The following is a 20,473-nucleotide window of genomic DNA, read 5'->3' on the forward strand; positions in this document are numbered from 1 at the left end:
ATCTTAAGTGGTCATTACAGCAAGGGGATCTACAGGGGCATACCCGTGCCCTGGAAAAGAACTATGTGCCACAAAGTCTTTTTACACATGGAGAAATAGAAATCCAGAGAGGTGATGTGCTCTGCTCAAAGTCACACTGCAAATCAGTGACAAGGCACTCCAACCCACTGTTCCTGACTTGTAAGGGCCAGATTTCTTGGCATTATAACACAGAAAACTCCTGAACTTTCAGACATGCCTTCTTTACAGTGGACACTCAATACCATTTCCTGATAAGTCAAGGCAGGCAAATGAAAGGCACAATTTCTTTTCCTTAGTTTATTAAAGATGACAATGAGCTGTTAGGTGTGTATGAATTACAGCAAATAGGAATCCAATTCAGAACATGAGTTGTACACACACAGGACATCTCGATTTAGACTCTTGTTCCATTTATGTTAATTTAATGTTAAGTTCTTAAGCCTTAGCAGAGAAAGTCAGGTACAGCCTCATTCAAGTAGAAAATATTTGCGCTCCACTGTTCTGCTGTGTCTTGAATCTTGTCTCCACGTTGTAAGCAAAATTTTTCCCCTTTATTTATAGAAAAAGACACTTCTTCCTGCTTTCATTCAGAAGGAACTCTCTTCAGTGCATTCGAAGCTTCTCCCCTCAGCAGGGATTTTCAGGTACTGATAAGTTGCAAAGTGCTTTCAAAATATCCCACTCTCATTCCTCTCTCCCCCTACTCTCTAATAAATAAATAAATGGGTATTTGAATAGTGATGACAGCAGAGTGTCAGGGTCACTAAAACAGATATGCAATCTAAAGGGATGGGGTCGGGGAGGTGAAGAAAAAAAAGTGAAAAACCAGGAGCATGTAAGATTGCTGAACTCAGCTTTAGAAACTGTGCCTGCATTTTCCATCCTTTGATCCTATGTTAATATGAAACAGGAGGGACAATAATGAGAAGATGTTTCTCCTCCAGTGTAGTGACTTGAAGTAAGGAGTTGGATTTGCCATTTCAACTAAAACTGGAAGTAGAGCTCATCATTTTTACAAATCCCTGAATCTGAATCTCAGGCTTAGTGAGCCCTGAGTTTTACGGAATCGTTCCCAAAGCTCCTTGAAGGACAAGTAAGCTGCTGGTCAGCCCTTTAAAACAGGGCTGGGCTGGAGGTCTTGGCTTTCAGAGCTTCCCCCAAGAACTGAAGGGAGAACAGCCTCAGGGTTTTCCAGCCTGATGCAGCCTTCAGATCCCAAGTTTGAGGCAGAGGGACCAATGCCACCGGTCAGTTCCTCTCTGTTCCCTCCTGCCCCAGTACAGCCGCAGACCTGACTGTTAACCTTACTGCCCCTTCTACTTCCTGTATGACTCCTGGTTGCTTCCAGCTAAGGCACTTATCAGCTTCCACCAACCACGTGCAACTTTCTGTTTAGCTTCCTGGGGCAGCGCACACACCAAGTTTTTTCTACTACTAAGCAACTATAGTAAGAGAGGTGCTCAGGAAGCAGTCCCAGAACAAAAATGCCAATTTAGGTCACAGAGCTGCCAGCCCGTAGAGCAATGTTCTTTAAGTTGCTGTATTTTACATACAGGTCAGTGTTTTTACATGCCTGTCAGGAGCTACAGCAACTTAAAGAACACCACAAGCATATACATGGTCCCGTGAAAAACTTTTCCCACAGATCACAGATTAAAACACACAATAAAAATGTGCGTTAAAATTAATAATACGAAAAGAATGAACATAGGACTATCACCAGGCTAAAAAGTTCAGTGCAGAGTTAGCATAAAGGCTCTTGTTATGCCAAGAATACAGGAACATTCATACTCACATCCATAAATTGTCAAGTTCTCTAACACCACTAACAGCAGGAAGCTTTTTCTCCAACTTTGACAAAAAAAAACTAAGGCAAGAGATCAGCCACCAGGAAAGGTCCCAGCTCTGTTACAGGAAGGGAAGAGAGAGAGAATGGAGTTGGGCTGCACTTTACTCAGAATCACAATGACCATCTATCAGAGGACACAGTGGCAAGTGACGCACAAAAGACAATGGTGGATGGGGTTTCTGTCCTCAGTTTAGGGTGGCATCAGACCTATGCCAGAGCTAGGGACCTTATCATCTAAAAGAAGACCAACAGCTCCTCTGACTGAATATATTCTCCTTAAGCAACAGAGTTGTAGCCTCACTTATGCTTGGTGTGAGGCTATAAATGGGCCTGGCCTAACTATTACTTCTGTTCTTTGCTTCAAGAGCACTGGGGTAGATAAAGAAAGTAAGGTGTCACATCATTTATGCCAAAAATACTTCAAACAAGGAAGTCATGGCTGCCTCTTTGAGGTCTCTGTGGATTCCAGGGTGGTAATAATGCTGTCTTTATGTCCTCAGAAATACCTAAGCTGGACAGAATGTCCACAATGTAGTACCATTCTCTGCTGCTTCTCCTCAGGGTACAGTCTGATCTGATTTCAGGACTGGGAGAGAGAAAACTCCATCATCTTGTTTCAGCAACAAAGGAGCAGTAGGTTGATTGAGACAGGCCTGGCTCAGAAGCTCCAGAACTAAAACAAAATAAAACTGGAAATGACACTTGAGATGCAGCAGAAACCAGATCTGGTCCAAGTGAAATAGGCCATGGATGTCAGAAGAATTGGGTCTCACTGTCTACTCCCTGAACAAAGCTTCACTTAAGAACCCTTGTGTCAGTTCTGATGGAAATACCTGGTACCTACAAATTGTCAGAACAGACTGGACCCCACCAACTGAACAAAGGTTGGCAACAAATGGACATTAGACAAATCATAAAAAAATAATAATGATAACAAAAAAAAACCCAGTGGCTCAGTTCTGCATTTTGTGGCCCTAGCCCCTACAGAAAGGGCATTACGTGCTTGCTTCAGGTGGTCTCCAAGACGGTAGCCTCTAGGGCCAAAGCTTCAGTGGGTTCCTCCTCATAGTCTGACACATAGGACTCTAGGCTCTGCTTGGCTAGCAACTCCCGCCGGGCCTGTAGCCGCTCACACCGGGGACAGCTTCCAGACTTGAAACAAGTTTTATGGTAACATGCTTTACATTCTGTTCAGGATGGGAAAGTGAGAGAGAAGAGCACAATTTGTATTATCTCAGGCAGGAAGTTGCTACTATAGCCCCTTTCACCACGGTGATCCAGGGTGCCTGTGGTGAAACTCAGGGGGTTGCTGAATCCAGCCCAACTCTTATTAACAGGACTGGCTGAAGGGAAGTAAATCAGCTGTGTGTTCAGTCTTATTTGTCCCACTGCACCCCTGGCACCAGACCTCACCTTCACAGGTCCGGCACTTATGGAGCTCAAAAGGGAAGATGATGTCATCCTCATTCTGACAGAACTCACAGATGAAGCCCTTGGCTTGGCAGAGCTGGGGAAGAAAAAGACAGGCAGCAAAATGATGGACAGCACACCAGGAACTGGTACAAGAGGGCGAACAAAAGTGAAGGGAGGTGCAAAATATAAATGAGACTTAAGTGGGCTGTAAGGTGTTCTCTCTCGCCTTCAGAAAAGAGCCAGGCAAGACTTAGAAGTGTGACCGCTAAACTAGGACAGGGCTGGGCAATGTTAGACAAAGCTTTAAGGAGGAGATGAGAGAGACATGAGTTTGAGAAACCCTGCCAATGACAGTGGCTCCCCATGAAGAGATGAAAAGAATAGAATAGTGCCCAAAAGGTTTCCTGAAGTCAAAATTCCAGTCTGGGTAATGATTTTATTTTGAAATAGGAACCACAGCCAATTAAGATAAAATGTGAAGGCAAGACTCTCTCCAAAATAATGCCCAACCCTTGAGTTACATTACAGTTATATCTTTCAAATTGCCTCTGTTACATTTTAAGCACTAATTCTGGGACTATAACAGGAAAACGAACTGGGCATAATCTAAAATGGGAAATTCTAAAAATAAAATTTCTAAATTTCTGGCATGTTGAGTGTATCAAGAACAATAATTTGAATCTATAGAACTGTTAAAGCTTACAAAATGCGATCACATAAATTATTTCATCAATTCTCAAAAAGAGCAAGAAGAAAGGACACTGCGTAGTAATTATGCACTTCATTTTTTGAGACAAAAAAAGATTAAGGCTCACCTCAGAGAAGGCAAAGTATTTCCTTTGGTCACAGTGACCGAAAATGATAAAGTCGCGACCTAGGCCCTCTCCAGATACTAAGCCAGGTTCTCCTCCCACACCACGACGATTCCTTAGTGAAGGTCTGCTTAGAACTGCCCAGTTACCCAGGGGCAATGCCAGCACCAAATGCCCTTCTAATTCTAGATTCTTTCAATCTGGATGATTTAGCTGTTCACCAACCCAGGGAATAGCAATCCTGTCCAGTTCCTCTCAGTGTTGACAGGCCATTTCAATTTCCTAGAACTAAATGCCAAGAACCCTGGGTCTACCCCACAACCTAAATCTCTAAGCAAGGGTCCCGTTGCCTACTAAAGCAAGGCTTTCTCACCATGCACCGCTCCACGTGGGCAGCCCCTGCCCTGGTGAGCTCAGCAAGCCGGGGCCCCAGCTCCCCCTTCCTGGTTGCAGTCAGGTCATTCAGCGAGTACAGGTGGAGATCTTCTGTCAGGTGGCCTGGAACTATGTCAAAGGAATCTAGAAGGCTACAGGAGAAGAGGGGAAGTGGGTGGGAGCAGAGAATGAAAACCTCATGTGGCACATCCGTGTAGAAAGATCTCTATCCAGAGGCAGGATAAGGACAGAGAAGGGTTCCAGACAGAGGTAATAAAATGGGCGACACTCAGCCAAGCCAGGTGTTCTGGGCCACCCCAACCCTCCCATACTACCAGGTGTCTGGGTGGCAGAAGGGACTGTTACACCCTTTTGTAGAGTGATTCATGCCAGCCTGCAAAGAGTGGTGGGCCTGACTGGATAGGATCAGCACAAATTTCGCCTTCTAGGGAGAAGGATACAGTTACTGCTTCTCACTTGCCATTTCTGGAATTTTCTGTAACATCCCCTCACTCTCCTTCACATAACAAGGGCCAACTGCTGGGACATGTTTCTTTCAGAGACATTAACTCAGCCAGAGGCCTCTGACCTCCACACAAGACTTACTCTTTGGCCAATCGGCATGTTTTGAACATGTTCTTCATGTGATACAGCTGGATCCGTAGGAGCTGAGGACAGACATTGTAGTGGTGGGTGGGGGGTAAGAAAGGGTATGAAAAGGAGAGAAACAACCATTAGACCATTACCTTTAAACCCTGGGAGCCAGATGGTTCTCTATGCCTGTAACTCAACAACTCAATTTCAAGTGAATTCCAGTCAGCCCTTCTGCTAGGCCAATCTGCCCAAAATACATACACAGCTGGGAACAGCTAAGAAATCCAGAAGTTGAATTTCCCACCTGATACCCTCTCCTCCATTCATAATATTTTCAGAGATGGGAGAAATCCTGCTTTTGTCACTGAGTGCTATCTACAGCTTCAGAGCTGCCTGGGCAGGTTTCAAATGCTAACTAGACAGATACCTGGGAAATGGCAAGAGAAAGTACATAGAGAAAGAATGAATGATGAGATGGTTACAGCTCTGACATGGTGACAAAGAGACAGGAGGTGATCTTGGGAAAAGCCTGTACAAATGAACACAGGGAGAGGACGGGAAGGATAATCAATGATGGACCGTTTCAAGGATCTTACTCGAACTTGATTGAGCAGCTTGACTTTCCTATAGAGGGCACTGTTGATGTCCTGCACATTGAAGAGAGGGTCATTCCAGATCTTAATGAGCAGGTCCTTTGAGAAATTGCTGACATAATATTTGCTGAAGTCCCACTTGCGCAGAACCCGGCTGGGAATAACCATCTGGGCATTCTCATGGCAGCACTGACAGAAGTACTTGCCCAAGTACTCACAGTACCGCAGACGCTTGATATAATCTGGAAAAACCAGGAAGTCAAAAGGTCAGATGTGGTCTTCCCATCTATAAGCTGGTGAGGCAGCTGTGCTTTTCCTTTTGAAAGAGCAGGAAGGGATGGCCAGTGAGCTCTAGCCAGCTCTTTCTGAGCTCCCAAAGGTGGCAGAAACCCACATAGTGGGGCCTGTGGTTTTTGTGTACCACGTGGAGGCAACTCAGGAAACAAACCTTGCCAGAATTGGTAAGATCCAGCCTCCAAGAACCTGGCTGAAAGTACCCAATCCTGATAATGTGCTCCCAGCAATAATTTCTCCCTGACTGACAGTGTTCTCGCCTAGTATTACCCCTTGCCCCCTAGACCCCTTTCCACAGTTCTGTCTGTCACCTCCTCTTACCACCTTCTTTGACCAGCCCCCTGCCCAAGCATGTCAAAGAATAAAGCCCCTGGAGTCTGTATGGGGGTCAGAGAAGATACACACCAGGGTCAGTGCGGATGCCACATCCTGCACAGCGGTAATTCTGCTTGGCCACAGCAATTTTCCTCCTGAGGAAAGGGGAAAGAGAGGGGATTGGCAGACACCAGCAATATGAGGCCTCAAATGTGAAGGACGAGGATACAAACATAGGGTTCTTGTTAAGGGTGGGAAGAGAAGGGCATTTACCTATTTTTTAGAACTGGACAAACTGAACCTATTGAGAGAACCAATTCAAACCAAGGATTATAAGGTTAGAATTTAGGTCTAGGCAGTGACTCTCCCCAATAATGAACCACATTTTCTGTACAAATGTGAGATGAGAAATAGTAAAGAAGAGAAAACAACAGAAAAGAAAAGCAATCATCCATCCATCTTAAAAAGAGAAGAAAAACCAGTAAGCTCACAGAACTATTGCGAGGAAGGCAACAGGTTAGAAAGGCCAATGATAAAAAACCTCATTTCCAGGTAGCTCTGGGAAGGAGTGGGAGGTTTAAGAGTAAGACTCAGACAAAATGGATAATCCGCTACTTCTGCCTCTTAGAATTGTGTGGGATGTACAATTGGATACAGAGGCTAGAGGACGAGGATGAGGATGAGAATCTGACAATCCAAAGAGAATGTATCTGTTTTTCAGAGGGCACAGCCACTGGCTACTCACGTTGGGGCTGGATGAACATTAAAAATTATCTGAGGCCGGGGGGGCGCCCACTCCAGGTTGCCACGAACACGAATACGCAGTTTGTAGATGTCAGCATGCTGCCCATCATCTGGTGAGATGGGCAGTGAGTCAGGGATCGGCAGGAGCTACAGGAGAAAAGCACAGGGTGATCTAACATGAACAGTCTGGGAGAACACACATGCTTGAACCTTCTGGTCATGAAAGAAGCTTAGTCAATGAAAGACATTTCAGGAATATCATAGGTTAGGTAAGGGATTCAGGGAACCTTGGCCCTTGAAACCATAAGGCACCAGACCACTAGAAATAAGGGCCTTGGTTTCAAGAAGTAAAAGGAACAAAAACAGCATCCCAGTGTGGTAACACCCATTGCTGATGCAGTCCCAGAACCCACCCCAGGACTCCTGGGATTCCAGGGTGCTTCATGCCTTACTCAGCTGCAGAGCAAAGAAGAATCTGAGTAATTCACTTTCTCACAGTCAGTGTCTCAACGGTGGTCACATACAGGATTTCTGCCTCTGGGTCTAGTGAGCAGTCATGTGGAATAAGGACAGTGAAGGAGCCATTATCTCCTGTTTTGATAAGTGCTAGGGAACACCTAGGCAAGCATTCATTCATTCAGTCATTCATTCACAAATCATAAGGAATGTCTTATGTGAGTAAGGAGGGAGACACATAGGCTCATTCTAAACTGGGGACATGTGACAAAAGAGAACCGTATCAAAAAGGCTCATGACTTCCTGGAGCTGTACAGAGGGTGGAGAAAAAGCTGAGGAATCTACCTTCTGAGGGGCATCATGCTCTGGAACTAGCCACTCTAGCTCCGAGGCGGCCGGAAGCTGCATCCCCTCAAACTGCTTCAGGAGCCCCATGGCCACTGCCTCAGCGGATGTGGAGTGCAGGGAGCAGTGGGAACTGGAAAAAACAGATTCAAGGAAAGCTGAACAAAGAGAAAAGACAGAAATATAGGAGCCTTCCCTTCAGAATTTGGTATCATATGCAGTGATTTCTGGGCTGAGAAAACACTTGCACTACTAAGTGTTGTCTGCTAAGTTTCTTTTCTCATTCTCTTTAGATACATGTATAGTGGGAAATATATGGCTCTTATACTCCTAAGACTGAGGCTCATATCCTACTTACTAGCATTGTATGGCATTGCTAGTTAAGAATTCTGTACCACTTCCTTTCTCTAAACTCCACTTTACTGCAAAGTGGGGATCATAATGCCTGTTTAAAAAATAAAGTGTGAAAACTGCTTTGTGGACTATAAAGGGCTATTGCTACTCCCAAATGAGTGATTACAATGTGGAACCTGTTCAATTTGATTTCTTAGTCAGAAATCATGATCACCTTTTTCAATTTTGAGACCTAATCTTCTGTGGGCCTCTGGTACAATCTGTTAGGAAAGAAGGAACAATTCACACTGCAAGCTTTGCCTCTAGCCCTGCTCTAACCCTTTTGAACCAATGATCTTCTGCTCTCTTCCCCTGGGCTTGCCGCCATCAGGCAGTCCCATCCCTTTATCTCTGCCTCTTCGTGAATGTGGATGGCTTTATCCATGGTCTTTCCATTCCAAATGCCAAGAACAGGGTTTGTTTCTTCATATACAGCAGTTTTTTATTTTTTTATTTCTATTTTTCAATTATGGTTTACATTCAATATTATTTTATATTAGTTTCAGGCAGTTATAGTGATTAGATAGTCATACACTTTACAAAGCGATCCCCCAATATTTCAGTTACCCACCTGGCACCATACATAGTTATTATAATATTGTTGACTATATTTCCTATGCTATACTTTACATCCCCTGACTATTTTGTAACTACCAATTTGAGCTTCCTAGACCTAGGAATTCCACTTCTGGGAATATATCCGTAGAAACCCAAAACATTAAAAGGATATATGCACCCTGTGTTCACTGCAGTGTTATGTACAATAGCCATGGTATGGAAGCAATTCAAGCATCCATCAAGAGACAAGTGGATAAAAAAATTGTGATACAGGTGGGGGAATCAAGATGGCGAAAAAGTGAGTGGAAGTCACACTGACTTCCTGCCAAGAACAATCTGGAATTACAACTAAATTGTGGAGAAATCACCTGGAACACACAACTGAACAATAGCGAGAGAGGAGCCTTATAATCTCAGACAGATAGAAGAATCAGATTTAGCACAACCTAACTGGTAAGGGGTGCGGTAGGGACTCGAGAAGGCGGGCAGGGTGCCCACGGGTGGCAACACCCAAAGGATATTGAAACGGTCAGTTGGATCCCCCTGAGAAGAGCAGGGTCTAAATCATAAGCAGGGATCTCCAGCCTACAGCACCAGAGCCCAGAAAGTACACAGATGACAGCCAGCGGTGAAAGCTGGCAGGGTTGCTCTCCGCCAGAGACAGAGAGCCATTTAAAAGGCCAATGCATAAATCTGTACTTGCAGCCATTTACCCTGGTCTCCGTCAAAGGCAGGTGCAAACTGGGATAGAGACACCTGAGGAGAGACTGGGGAAGGAGGCTTTGGGGAGAGAACTCAGTAGCTGGTGGGATCCCGGTGCTGACTCATCCCCCATGTGGCAGCAGCCATCAGGTGGTGGACCACTCCCCTGAGTGGCAAGGGCATGAGAGGACACAATAGCCCCGCCCCAGGAAGGACTCAGCTCTGGCCTGGTAGTGCTAAAGCCTGACTGCTAAGTACAGAGTGGCAGCCACAGATAGTATATCCCTGGCTAAAGGGGGTGCAGAGTGGTCCAGAGACACTTGAGAAGAGACTGGAAACAGAGACTTTGGGGAGAGAACTGAGAGAATAGACAGCAGGATCCCGGTGCTGACTCCTCCCCCAGACAGCAGCATCCATCCAGCTCAAGCAGACCACTCCTCTGAGAGGCAGCAGCGTGAGAAGACCCAATAACCCCACCCCCAGGAGGGACTTTGTCCCACCCTGTGGTGCCTAAGTCAGCCTGCTGAGTGTGGAGTGACTATATTAACAGCTGAAGGAGACAGCCACAGACAGTAGATTCCTAGAAGTCTTGAATAGACTGCCCGAGGTCAGACAGGGTCAATAGCTGACATTATCAGAGGCAGATCCAGAAAGAAAAAACAATGGTCACCTACCATAGAAGTTCCCACCACAAAGTCAGGACATCAAGAAAGATCAATTTAAGGAACAGAAGCAAAAAAGAAGAGTCTCACAAATAATGGGAAGACAAAGAAACACCCCCCACTCGAAGGGCAAGGAGAAATCCCCATGAAGAGGAATAAATGAAATAGAGGCAGGTCAACTATCAGATACTGAGCTCAAAACAACAGTTCTAAGTAAGCTCAATGAGCTCAGTGAGCTCAGAGAGAATTACAAAAAGCTACAAGGAAGTATGAAGAACTTATTGCAAACCATATCAGCATGAAGAAGGACATAGAAACTATCAATAAGAGAGAAGAGGAAATGAATAATACAATTTCTGAATTGAAGAACACAGTCAAAGGAATCAAAAGCAGGCTAGATAAAGCAGAGGGGTGAATCAGCGAGCTAGAGGATAAGGTAGAAAAAACCTCCCAGGAAGAGCAAGAAAAGGAAAAAAGACTCAAAAAGAATGAAGAGGCATTTAGGGAAATGCAGGACAACCTGAAACATAATAATATCTGTATAATAGGGATATCAGAAGGTGAAGGGGAGAAAGGGATAGAGAACCTGTTGTAAAAAGTAACTATAGAAAACCTCCCTAATTGGAGGAGAGAAAAAGTCACACAAGTCCAGGACGCACACAGGGTCCCATTCAAAAGGAACCCAATGAGACCCACTCCAAGACACAGCATAATTAAAATGACAAATATCAAAGACAAACACAGGAATCCTAAAGGAAGCAAGTGAGAAACAGGTAGTAACAAGTAAGGGAGCCCTGGTAAGGCTAGCAGCTGACTTCTCAACAGAAACACTACATGCCAGAAGGGAATGGCAAGAAATATTCCAGGGAATGAAAAGCAAAGGCCTGCAACCAAGACTGCTCTACCCAGCAAGGCTCTCCATTAAAATGGAAGGCGAAATAAGGAGTTTCCCAGACAAAAGAAGGCTAGAGGAATACACCTCCACCAAACCAGCATTGCAAGATATGCTAAAGGGACTGCTTTAAGAAGATAAATAAAAAGAGTCTATGAATATCCAGTTCCTTTCACAGTCACCAATACTTGATATTACTTATATTTTTAAATACATATTAATCTGAGTGTGACAATGATGTGTTATTTTAATTGTCACTTTATTATTGAAACTAAACCTCTTCTTGTATATTTCTTGCCTATTTCTATTAATTTTAAAAACCTTTAAATGACTTCTTTGTATTCTTTATCCATTTTTTGACTAAATGTAGAATTTTTGCCCTAAAAAAAACCAATTACCCCTTTTTTAGCTGTGTTGCAAATACTTTCTTATTCTATTACTTGTCCTTTAACTTCTTTTATATGTATATTACTATGCTGTGTTAGATGTTTAATATATTCATATTCGGTGAATATTTATAGCTTCTGATTTTGAATATTTCACTTCAGGGTAAGAAGTATATTATTTTGTATTTTCTCCTAAAACTCCTTAGATTTTACATATTGATTTTTAAGTCACCTAAATATTTTTTTGTATAAATGTGTGAAATAGGGCTCTGTACTTGTTTTATTTCAAGAGTGATCCATGCCCCTTATTTGTTGAATAAACTTATTTTCCCCATTGATTCAAAATATCAATTTAATCATATATCACATTGTCTGACAGATATATATGTTTATTTCTAGAATGCTCACTTTATTTCATTGATTCACTTGATTATTTCTGTGCTGGTGTTATGCTGTTTTAATTGCTGAGACTTTATAATGGATTTAAATTTTCATATATTTTATAATGGATTTTGACATTTAAAAAGATAAATAAATAAAATCAATCTACATTTAAAAAAGAAAAAGAAAGAAAGAACTCCTACCTTTTGTGACAACATGGATGGAACTGGAGAATATTATGCTAAGTGAAATAAGCCAGTTGGTGAAAGACAAATACCATATGACCTCACCTATACATGGACTATATTCAACAAAATAAACTAAGGAACAAAATAAACTAAGGAACAAAATAAACCGCAGGCATGGAAACATGGAGCAGACTGAAAGTGACCAGAGGGGATGGGGAAGGAGGACAATGGTGGAAAGAAGGAGAAGGGATTAACAAAGAACATGTGTGAATGCCCCATGGATGGGGAAACAGTGGGAAGTGACTGTGGGAGGAGGGGCGGGGTGGGACTGGTGGAGGAGGGCAAAGGGGGAAAAATTGAGAAAACTGTAATAAAATAAACATAATTTAAAAGAATGAAAATAAAAACAATCAAAAAAGAAAAAGCAAAAATCTGTGGTACATATATGCAATGGAATATTACTCAGCCTTTAAAAATAACATAATCTTATCATTTGCAACAGCATGGATGGACCTACAGGGTATTATGCTAAGTAAAATATGTCAGAGAAAGGGAAATACCATATGATTTTACTTACATGTGAAAGCTAAAGAACAAAATAAATGAACTACGGTTTTACTTATTTTTTTAAAAAGTACTTACAAGGTCTGGGAGGAAATCAAGGATTTGTTGTTTGAGGCTGTGCTCCTTCTGATGTCAGCATCTAAATGGAAATCAGATGTAAGTGGAATAGGAAATGGAAAGAGAGGTGATAAGAGATAACAATGGAAACCTTTCCAAGCTATTGCCAGCTAAGCACTCAGGGAAGCAGCTAGGTGCTACATTCTATGCAGGATAAGGAGCAAAGTCCAGGTGCAGCTCTACACATAATTTATGGTTTGACTCTGTTCAAGTCACAACCAGGCTGAATTAGTGACAGTAAACATAGCATTGAGAGGGTCAAAGTGGCTACAGATCCAGGTGGAATAACAAACAGACTTGGTGCAAAACAGTGAACAAGAAAAGGAAGCATCCTAAGGCACACAGGGACACATCCTCTACCAAGCAGGAACATGAAATAAATTACTCCACTCTCTCCCTCATTCTCTGTATCTCGCGGCTTCTTAAATAATAAACTCTCAGAAGCAAGAACTCTTAACTAGCTCTTTTTTCATAACAGAATCAGTACCTAACACAGAACTTGGATCACAGAAGTTACTCATTAAATATATGTGGAATTGGAACTTTGCTTCTAACATTTGAGCACTATTGCTATTACCCATGAAGGTGAGAAGTCTTTCTTATCCTTAAAAAGCTTAATGGAAAGATTTGCTTCCTTTCTGGCAGTACAGGAAAGAAAAAAATTCCTCTATGGCTTGGCAAGTCCCTGGAGGAGCGTGATAAACAACATTTTCACAGAGCTATTCAACATGGTCTTTATTACAGCACTCTCAGGCTTTTCAACACATATTTCTGATAAAGGATTTTGAAGAGGATTTCTAATAATGATATGCCTGAACCTCCACAGACCTCACCTACCCAAATACTTGGATGGGGGGAATGTGAAATATAGCAGCCATGTTCAAGAAAGGCATATAGAACCTATTCATGAAAACAAGACTGTTGAGACAAGTCTAATCCCTCATTTCCTTGATGCCAGAGAAAAGACCTTCTTTTCCTAATTAAACCTACACAATGATCAATCTACTGCATTCAAGCTCCTCAACAGAGCTTGCATGACATCACTTTGTACTTGCCTATGAGTAGCTGAATTGTTCTTCACATTTCCTCTATTTTTTGTATGTATCATTAGATGATAAAAATCTCCTTGTGAGTAAATGAGATCGTTGTCTAATTCTTCTGTTAGGCCCTAAAATACTTAACACTGGGCTCTGTATACAAGTTTATATTCAAACAATATTCCTAACAAATCAATGTCTTCAAAGCTATATACACAAGTAAGAGATCAGGATTGAAATCTGTCAACTTTTATATTCTCTCTAAGCACAGAAAAACTTTAGACAGCAACAATATTTTTGACTAATTAAAAATTTAATTTATTTAACAAAGAAGTTCATATATATCATAATTATCCACCTAAATTTGCACCACCAAAACCCAGATCCCAATATACTGGTAGTGGTCTATTCCATTCTAAAGAGAAGAAAAAACAATTCTGGGCAGTAGTAAACCTTTACAGGCCATTTGGTTTGTAACATTCATTCAAATAACACACTGTCTTGGATTGTACTTAAGTCTTGCCTTGTCCTTACAGTCCTCAGAGTGGTTTGTACATAATAGGTTTCTAGAAATCATTTCCCAAATAAATAATTAATTGGCTAAAAGCAAAAAGCAAACTTTAGCTTGTTTGACTGTGATAAAAAAGGAAAAATGAGAGAAAATCTTAGACAAATATCCTTGAATAAAGAGCTAACTAATGTTGTTACTTTAGGACTAGACTATTAAACAAAACACTGCACGCCAGAAAGGTGACTAATATTTCATCATTGCTAAGGAAATAATCATCTTCATTAAAAAAATTCAGCAATTCTTCATCCTCAAAGAGAGAAAATATTATTTTCTTTGAGGGAAAAACATCGGTCTCTCCTCTTTGGAGAATATTCAATATAGTCAAGTCATACTTTATCATGTTTCTTATTTTTACCACAGGTACAATGACTTCCTTGCTAATCATGAATACTTCCAAGAGTGCGGAAGTCCACACAGGTTTGGATGTGAGAATCTTACCCAAGGAGTGAAGGGGAAATGGCAGTGTCTGACATGAAAAGGGACGTGACACCTCACGCTGGTCAAGTATCATGAAGGCCTGTGGATACTAGGCTTCTGCTGCATCCTGTTGACTCTCAAGTCAGTTCAAGATGGTTAAGCTAATGCAGTTGAAACACTAGTTGAGTATTTGGATAAAAGTAGACAAGGGTCTAAGATAATTAGGGAGTAAAGAAAGAGGAGGAAGTTTTTCATCTGGATGGATTAAATGAACCCCAAATGAAAATACTTTAGAAAGATGTTTAAGAAGCTTGCCTTCCAAATGGAAGTTAAAATAATTATGAAACTTTTTATCAATTCATTGACAAGGAATGATTTCAAATGCCTCTGATGTTTTAATAGGATAAAAAATTTAAAAAAAATATAAAAACAAACAACAAAAATAATGACATTATTATAAGGAGAACTTTTGCATGTCCAGACACTGGTATAGGGATGATCAGTGAAAAAGTGGCTAAAACCCTGTTACTCTACCAAAATCAGCAAAGACAGGAATAGAGTCACCTTCAAAATTTACTGGCCAGTTTAATGTTGGTTTCCATCTTGCTTTGCTTCTAGCAGATAAGTTACCCAACACATCTAGAAATCCTACGCTGACTCAAGAGAAAACACTTCAAAATGAAGAACCGGAATTATTTTTGTTATAAAAGGAGAACAAATTATTTAAAATGGGAGGGTAGGGAGAAGTAACTGATTGCTCTGAATGGAATGTAATTTTAAAACTTGTCAGAAAATAGTTCATGAACTCCCCTTTTTATATAGTGTGCCAGTTATCAATTTATTGCCTTTCAGCTCCAAACCTTTCTTATTGTTCTGTGATAACGGAGCCAGATTTGTAAGCATTAATCTTTTGCGAGCTGGTGCAATGTTAAGCTTTGTCAGTAGAGTGCACCGGAGGGACACTGAAGGGGTAAGGGGTTTCTCTTGCAGGTTCTTGAGTGCTCCTCTAGGCAGATTCCTATAATGCAAGTGACTTTCCCCAAGGCAAGCATGCTTTCAGGCGGCTTTGTAGTGGAGTGCTACCAGCGGTACTGGTACTTCTCATAAACAGCTTCCCTTGACATCTCCTGGAGAAGCTGCAGAGCAAGTGCCACTTCCAGCTCCCCCTGAGATTGGAGATATGACACCTCTCTGGGCGGAAGCCTCCTCCGGCACCCCAGAGAATGCTTTCCTGGTGAAGGCCCTTGGCATGGCACCTCCTGTGGAAGGCATCCCCTGGCACTCCCTCAGGGCATCTCTGCAACTTCAGAGAACTTCTCTACCATCCAGTGAACTCGGAGGTCTAAATATCAGCCCTGGAGATGTGGCCCTCTTCTACATTTCTTCCTAGCCCAGGTCTCTATCTCGGCCCTAGGGACAGTGATTGCTGCCTGTATCTGCTGGTCCTGTATGCTTTACTGCTCTCTTTACTCCTTAGGAGCCAGTTTCCCATTACTCTGATCCCTCATTATAGTTAATAATTCTTTATAGTACACTTTCTCTATTCAAATTACTGTGTGGTTTCTGTCCCTTGACTGGACCCTAAATAGATATATACGTGCAGAAGACTGAAGTTCTAGAAGACTCCATTGTACAAAGGAAGATGAAAAAAAAATTGATGCAGCTGTAACAGAAGTGAACAAAGTGGGGTACGGAGATAAAAAGAACAACAAAATGCTATAACTAAGTAAATTGAAAAGACTATCTGGAATTGGGAGCTCGTGACTATTCACGAATAGTCACGAGTTCCCAAACTGCCAATCATACCACTTTGGCAGACACCATCAAAGAAATAGGTAAGGTAAAAGAAGCCAGACACAAAAGATCAACTATTGTATGATTCCATTAATATGTAATGTCCAGAAAAGGCAAATCTACAGAGACAGAAAGTAGATTAGCACTGGGCTGTGGCTTGAAATGGGAATGAGAATAACTGTAAATGGGCACTTACTGGGAGGGCGAAAATGTTCTAAACTAGATTGTGGTGACTGTTGCACAACTTCGTAAATTTACTAAAAATTATTATATACTTAAAGTAGGTAAAATATTGATATGTAATTATACCTCCATAAAATATTGGTATGTTTTTAAAATTATTTTTAAAAAGAAACTGATGTTAATGAATACAAAGTTTTCTATGATCACAAGGTTTATATTCATTATATAGCTAAGAGGAGGTAACTCTCAAATCTATTTCCTTCATAAACACTTCTGTTCCATATGGTCTACTTGATGAATCAGAATCTAAGAAAAGTGATTCTATTGGGCAGAGTATTATAATACACAGAGTATTTATCATAGGTGATGTCCGCAACATGATTCTTAATTTTTCCAAGGATGTTATGGATTTTGATCCCAAGAGTTTTTTTGTTTTGTTGTGTTTTTTTTAAAGAGAGAGGGTAAGGGAGGGAGAAAGAGAGGGAAAGAAGCATAACGTGTGAGAAAAACATCCATCAGCTTCCTCTCACATGCCCTCAACTGGGGACCTGGCTCGAAACCGAGGCATGTGCCCTCACTGGGAATCAAACTGGTGACCTTTGGATTCTCAGGCAACTGCTCAATCGACTGAGGCACACCAGCCAGGGCCCAAGAGACTCTTGAATAGCACAGATAACTTAAAAGTAGGCACCAAAAAAAAGAAAAAGAAAACCCTTTAGACATGATCAAAAAGATTGCTAATAAAAAGTATGACATTTTTTACACCCTGGCTGGTATGGCTCAGTGGATAGAGTACCAGCCTGAAAACCAAGGGGTAGCTGGTTCGTTTCCCAGTCAGGGCACATGCCTGGGTTGCGGGCCAGGTCCCTGGTAGGGGGTACATGAGACACAACCACACATTGATGTTTCTCTCTCTCCCTCCCTCCCTTCCCCTCTCTCTAAAAAATAAATAAATATTTTATTTTAAAAAAGTATGACACTTTTTAGAAAGAATTTGGTACCAGTAATAAACTTGATTAAAGGCCAGAAAGAGATGAAAAGAAACAGAAAGCAATAAAGAAATCTAGAATAGAGAAAGAAGAATTGTATATTATACTTTCATAATTGGGAATCTATGTGTAAAAAGAAGGTAAACTTTTGTGAGAGGCTTGTTCTGACTGCTTTTCCCCTAAGCCCCACTGGGGATGCGGGTCACAAGAAAAAGTAGTTTTTTAATTGAAAAACGTTTCATATTCTTGGTGTATATAAAAAGCTTCAACATTCCCAAAATGGGTGAAGGACAATAGGGAGATCAAATAAAGGTAAGCTTTATGGTTCAAGTAGACTGACAGAGAAGTGGCTTACAGCAGATAAATGCAATAGCAAAGGACTGTGGTTGTAAGCACATTAGAAACCACTTAAAAAGTGACAGGGTAATTACCTTTCAAGCAAGGGAAGACTATGTTAGAATAAACTGTAACAGTTCAGGAAGACAGAAAAAGGTACCTAATTACTTTTATTTCTCTAAATCTTGATCTAATTAAATATAATTATTTCAAATTCTAGTTGCTGACAATATTAAGTTAAAATTAACTGTTTAATAAAAGTCCTGAGTTTTGTTGTTTGTGTGTTGTAAAGCCACTTTGAGTAGGAAACTGCTACTTTTTTACAGTTAGTCCCACCTAACAGAAGGCCTATCTGTTTGGATCACAAAGCAATTACTAAAATCCAACATTTGCAGCAGTAAATCCTAATTGTATGTAAAGTACATAAAAGAGATAGCTTTTGGTTCTGCAAATTCAAAACTCTAAAGAGACACTAAAAGTTTCATACCATTCTATCTGACTTTTGCTATCTGGATGTGTGACAGGAGCTTAGCTGTAGATTCGAACTAAAATTTCTTCATCTGATCATTCCTTTCTAAACTGTCTACTACCTCCATCAGCCATAACAACCACTTCATCTAGAAGTATCACTGTAGGGAAAGATAAAAAAGGACAATCTCAGTGAGGAGGATTGTTGGGATCATATGAGGAAGAAGAAAATGAACATCTAAAGTGCTCTTAGTTGGCTTAAGTCCAGTTTTGTCCAGCTGGTTCTTCAGACCCTGTAGTCTTCGTAACGTCGATAGATGTCACATAACCTATGTACAAAGGCTGGCGCAAACATTCACACGCATGCATGTATAAGCGCACTCATGCTTACAACACAGACTACCTGAAAACATCGAGGCCATTGACACTGAGAGTCCGTTCTTTGACATGTGAGTCAGGTTAGATCCTTCGCTACCATCTGTGTAATAATGATTGTAAAAGGAGGCCCTTTAGTATTCAGACAGGAAGAGAACCAATGAAAATGACAGTTCTAAGCCACATATTCCTGGACTCAGGACTTGACTTTGTTCCAAAAGATGAAACTGCTTTTAGGAACTTAAAACTATGGGCATACTCTACAAGCTATACTATTCACTGTAGCTTGGTTCTCAACTGGAGATTTTGCTAGACTTTATAACTAGCAATGTCTGGGGATATTTTTGATTGTCACAGTTTTGGGAGAGGGTGCTGTGCTATTGGCATCTAGTGGGTAGAGGCCAGGATGGTGCTAACATTCTACAATGCACAGGACAGTCTATCACACAAAGAATTATGGGGCCAAAAGTTTGAGAAACCCAGCCTTAAGGTCTTTTCCTTTAAAGATTTCTGTTTTCAACTGACTAGAGAGTTAGTTGATTGAACATCTTTTCTAGGCCCACTGGTGTATTTCATGATACCCTCAGGCAGGCTATTCCAAATTTGGCTCCCTCCAGATTACACTGCTCCCCCTGGCTCTCTGCTTTGCTGCAAGGAACAGACTTACCCATGCCCAGTGTAGTAGGATGTTTTGAATTTACCTTAATATTATCCTCATGAAATTCTGACTGTTGATCCCAAGAGAGAGGCAAAACCTTTTTATTTTTTTTTCTAATTTGGAGATCAAGTCAATCAGATTGTGATATAATAAAAAGTATATATTTGGTTTGGGGGCTGGTTCCTGGCACAGAGCTCCTAAAATCGTTGTTATTTTCTCAGTGACAAGAATGTCCTTTGTTATCTATAATGAGCCCCTTTCTATTATATCTGAGTTTATGCTATTTAATAGGGGGACTCTTGGGGGGCATCCAGATAGCTTGGATTGGTCCAGTTACCAGAACTTTTAGCCCCAACTCCCATTTCCCAAGAGGGGAGAGGTCCTGAGATTAGGTTTAATCACCAATGGTCAAAGATTTAATCATTCACACTTACATAATGAAACTGTGATAAAAACTCAGAATGATGACCTTTCCCTTGGGGACCTTGTCCCATGTACCTATGTACATAAAAATGAACATTTACATGTTTATAATAAACTGTAATTATAAACATAATGCCTTATTGAGTTCTGTGAGTCATTCTAGCTAATTATTGAACCTGAGTGGGGAGTCATAGGAACCCCTGAATTTGTAGTTGGCTGGGGAGACATTTGGGTAGCCTGGTAACCCCATTTATGGCTGGCATCTAATATGGGATTGAGGTCTTAAGCTGTGGAGTCGGGTGAGTGCTCCAGAAGTTAGTGTTAGAGTTGAATTACAGGATACTCAGTGGGTGTCAGAGAATTAGAGAATTATTGGAAAACCACATACAAACCAACAAATAATAATAATGAGTTTTACGTGACTACTATTGTAATGAATAGAGATCAGATACATTATGGGGAATACAGAAGGAAGACTTCCCGGAAACCTGGAAAAATATGCATAAAAATTCTATTTCTGAATGAGGAGAAAACCTGGCTACCACACCTGGACGTTTGTGCAGGTGAA

The 20,473-nt window shown here is 41.2% G+C and overlaps 1 protein-coding gene across 5 annotated transcripts in view; it reads right to left on the reverse strand.

The window, feature by feature from the left end:
- Nucleotides 1-314: 314 nt before the first annotated feature.
- RUBCN (rubicon autophagy regulator) overlaps nt 315-20,473 on the reverse strand; it is a 73,030-nt gene continuing 52,871 nt past the window's right edge. For 3 of the 5 annotated variants that reach the window (XM_054575161.1, XM_054575158.1, XM_054575157.1), the window contains 10 exons: nt 18,853-18,927; nt 12,616-12,676; nt 7,812-7,944; nt 7,012-7,157; nt 6,357-6,421; nt 5,661-5,899; nt 5,077-5,138; nt 4,469-4,622; nt 3,284-3,377; nt 315-3,057 (listed from right to left, as the gene is read on the reverse strand). In XM_054575161.1, coding sequence (XP_054431136.1) covers nt 2,879-3,057; nt 3,284-3,377; nt 4,469-4,622; nt 5,077-5,138; nt 5,661-5,899; nt 6,357-6,421; nt 7,012-7,157; nt 7,812-7,944; nt 12,616-12,676; nt 18,853-18,927 — 1,208 coding nt within the window. In that variant the 3' untranslated portion in view covers nt 315-2,878. The remainder of the gene's footprint in view (nt 3,058-3,283; nt 3,378-4,468; nt 4,623-5,076; nt 5,139-5,660; nt 5,900-6,356; nt 6,422-7,011; nt 7,158-7,811; nt 7,945-12,615; nt 12,677-18,852; nt 18,928-20,473) is intronic. The other 2 variants (XM_054575160.1, XM_054575159.1) reach the window with 1 other exon arrangement.

Source organism: Pteronotus mesoamericanus, unplaced genomic scaffold (genome assembly GCF_021234165.1).
Source record: "Pteronotus mesoamericanus isolate MK-2021 breed Mesoamerican mustached bat unplaced genomic scaffold, CSHL_Meso_final contig_27, whole genome shotgun sequence".
NCBI lineage: Eukaryota > Metazoa > Chordata > Mammalia > Chiroptera > Mormoopidae > Pteronotus > Pteronotus mesoamericanus.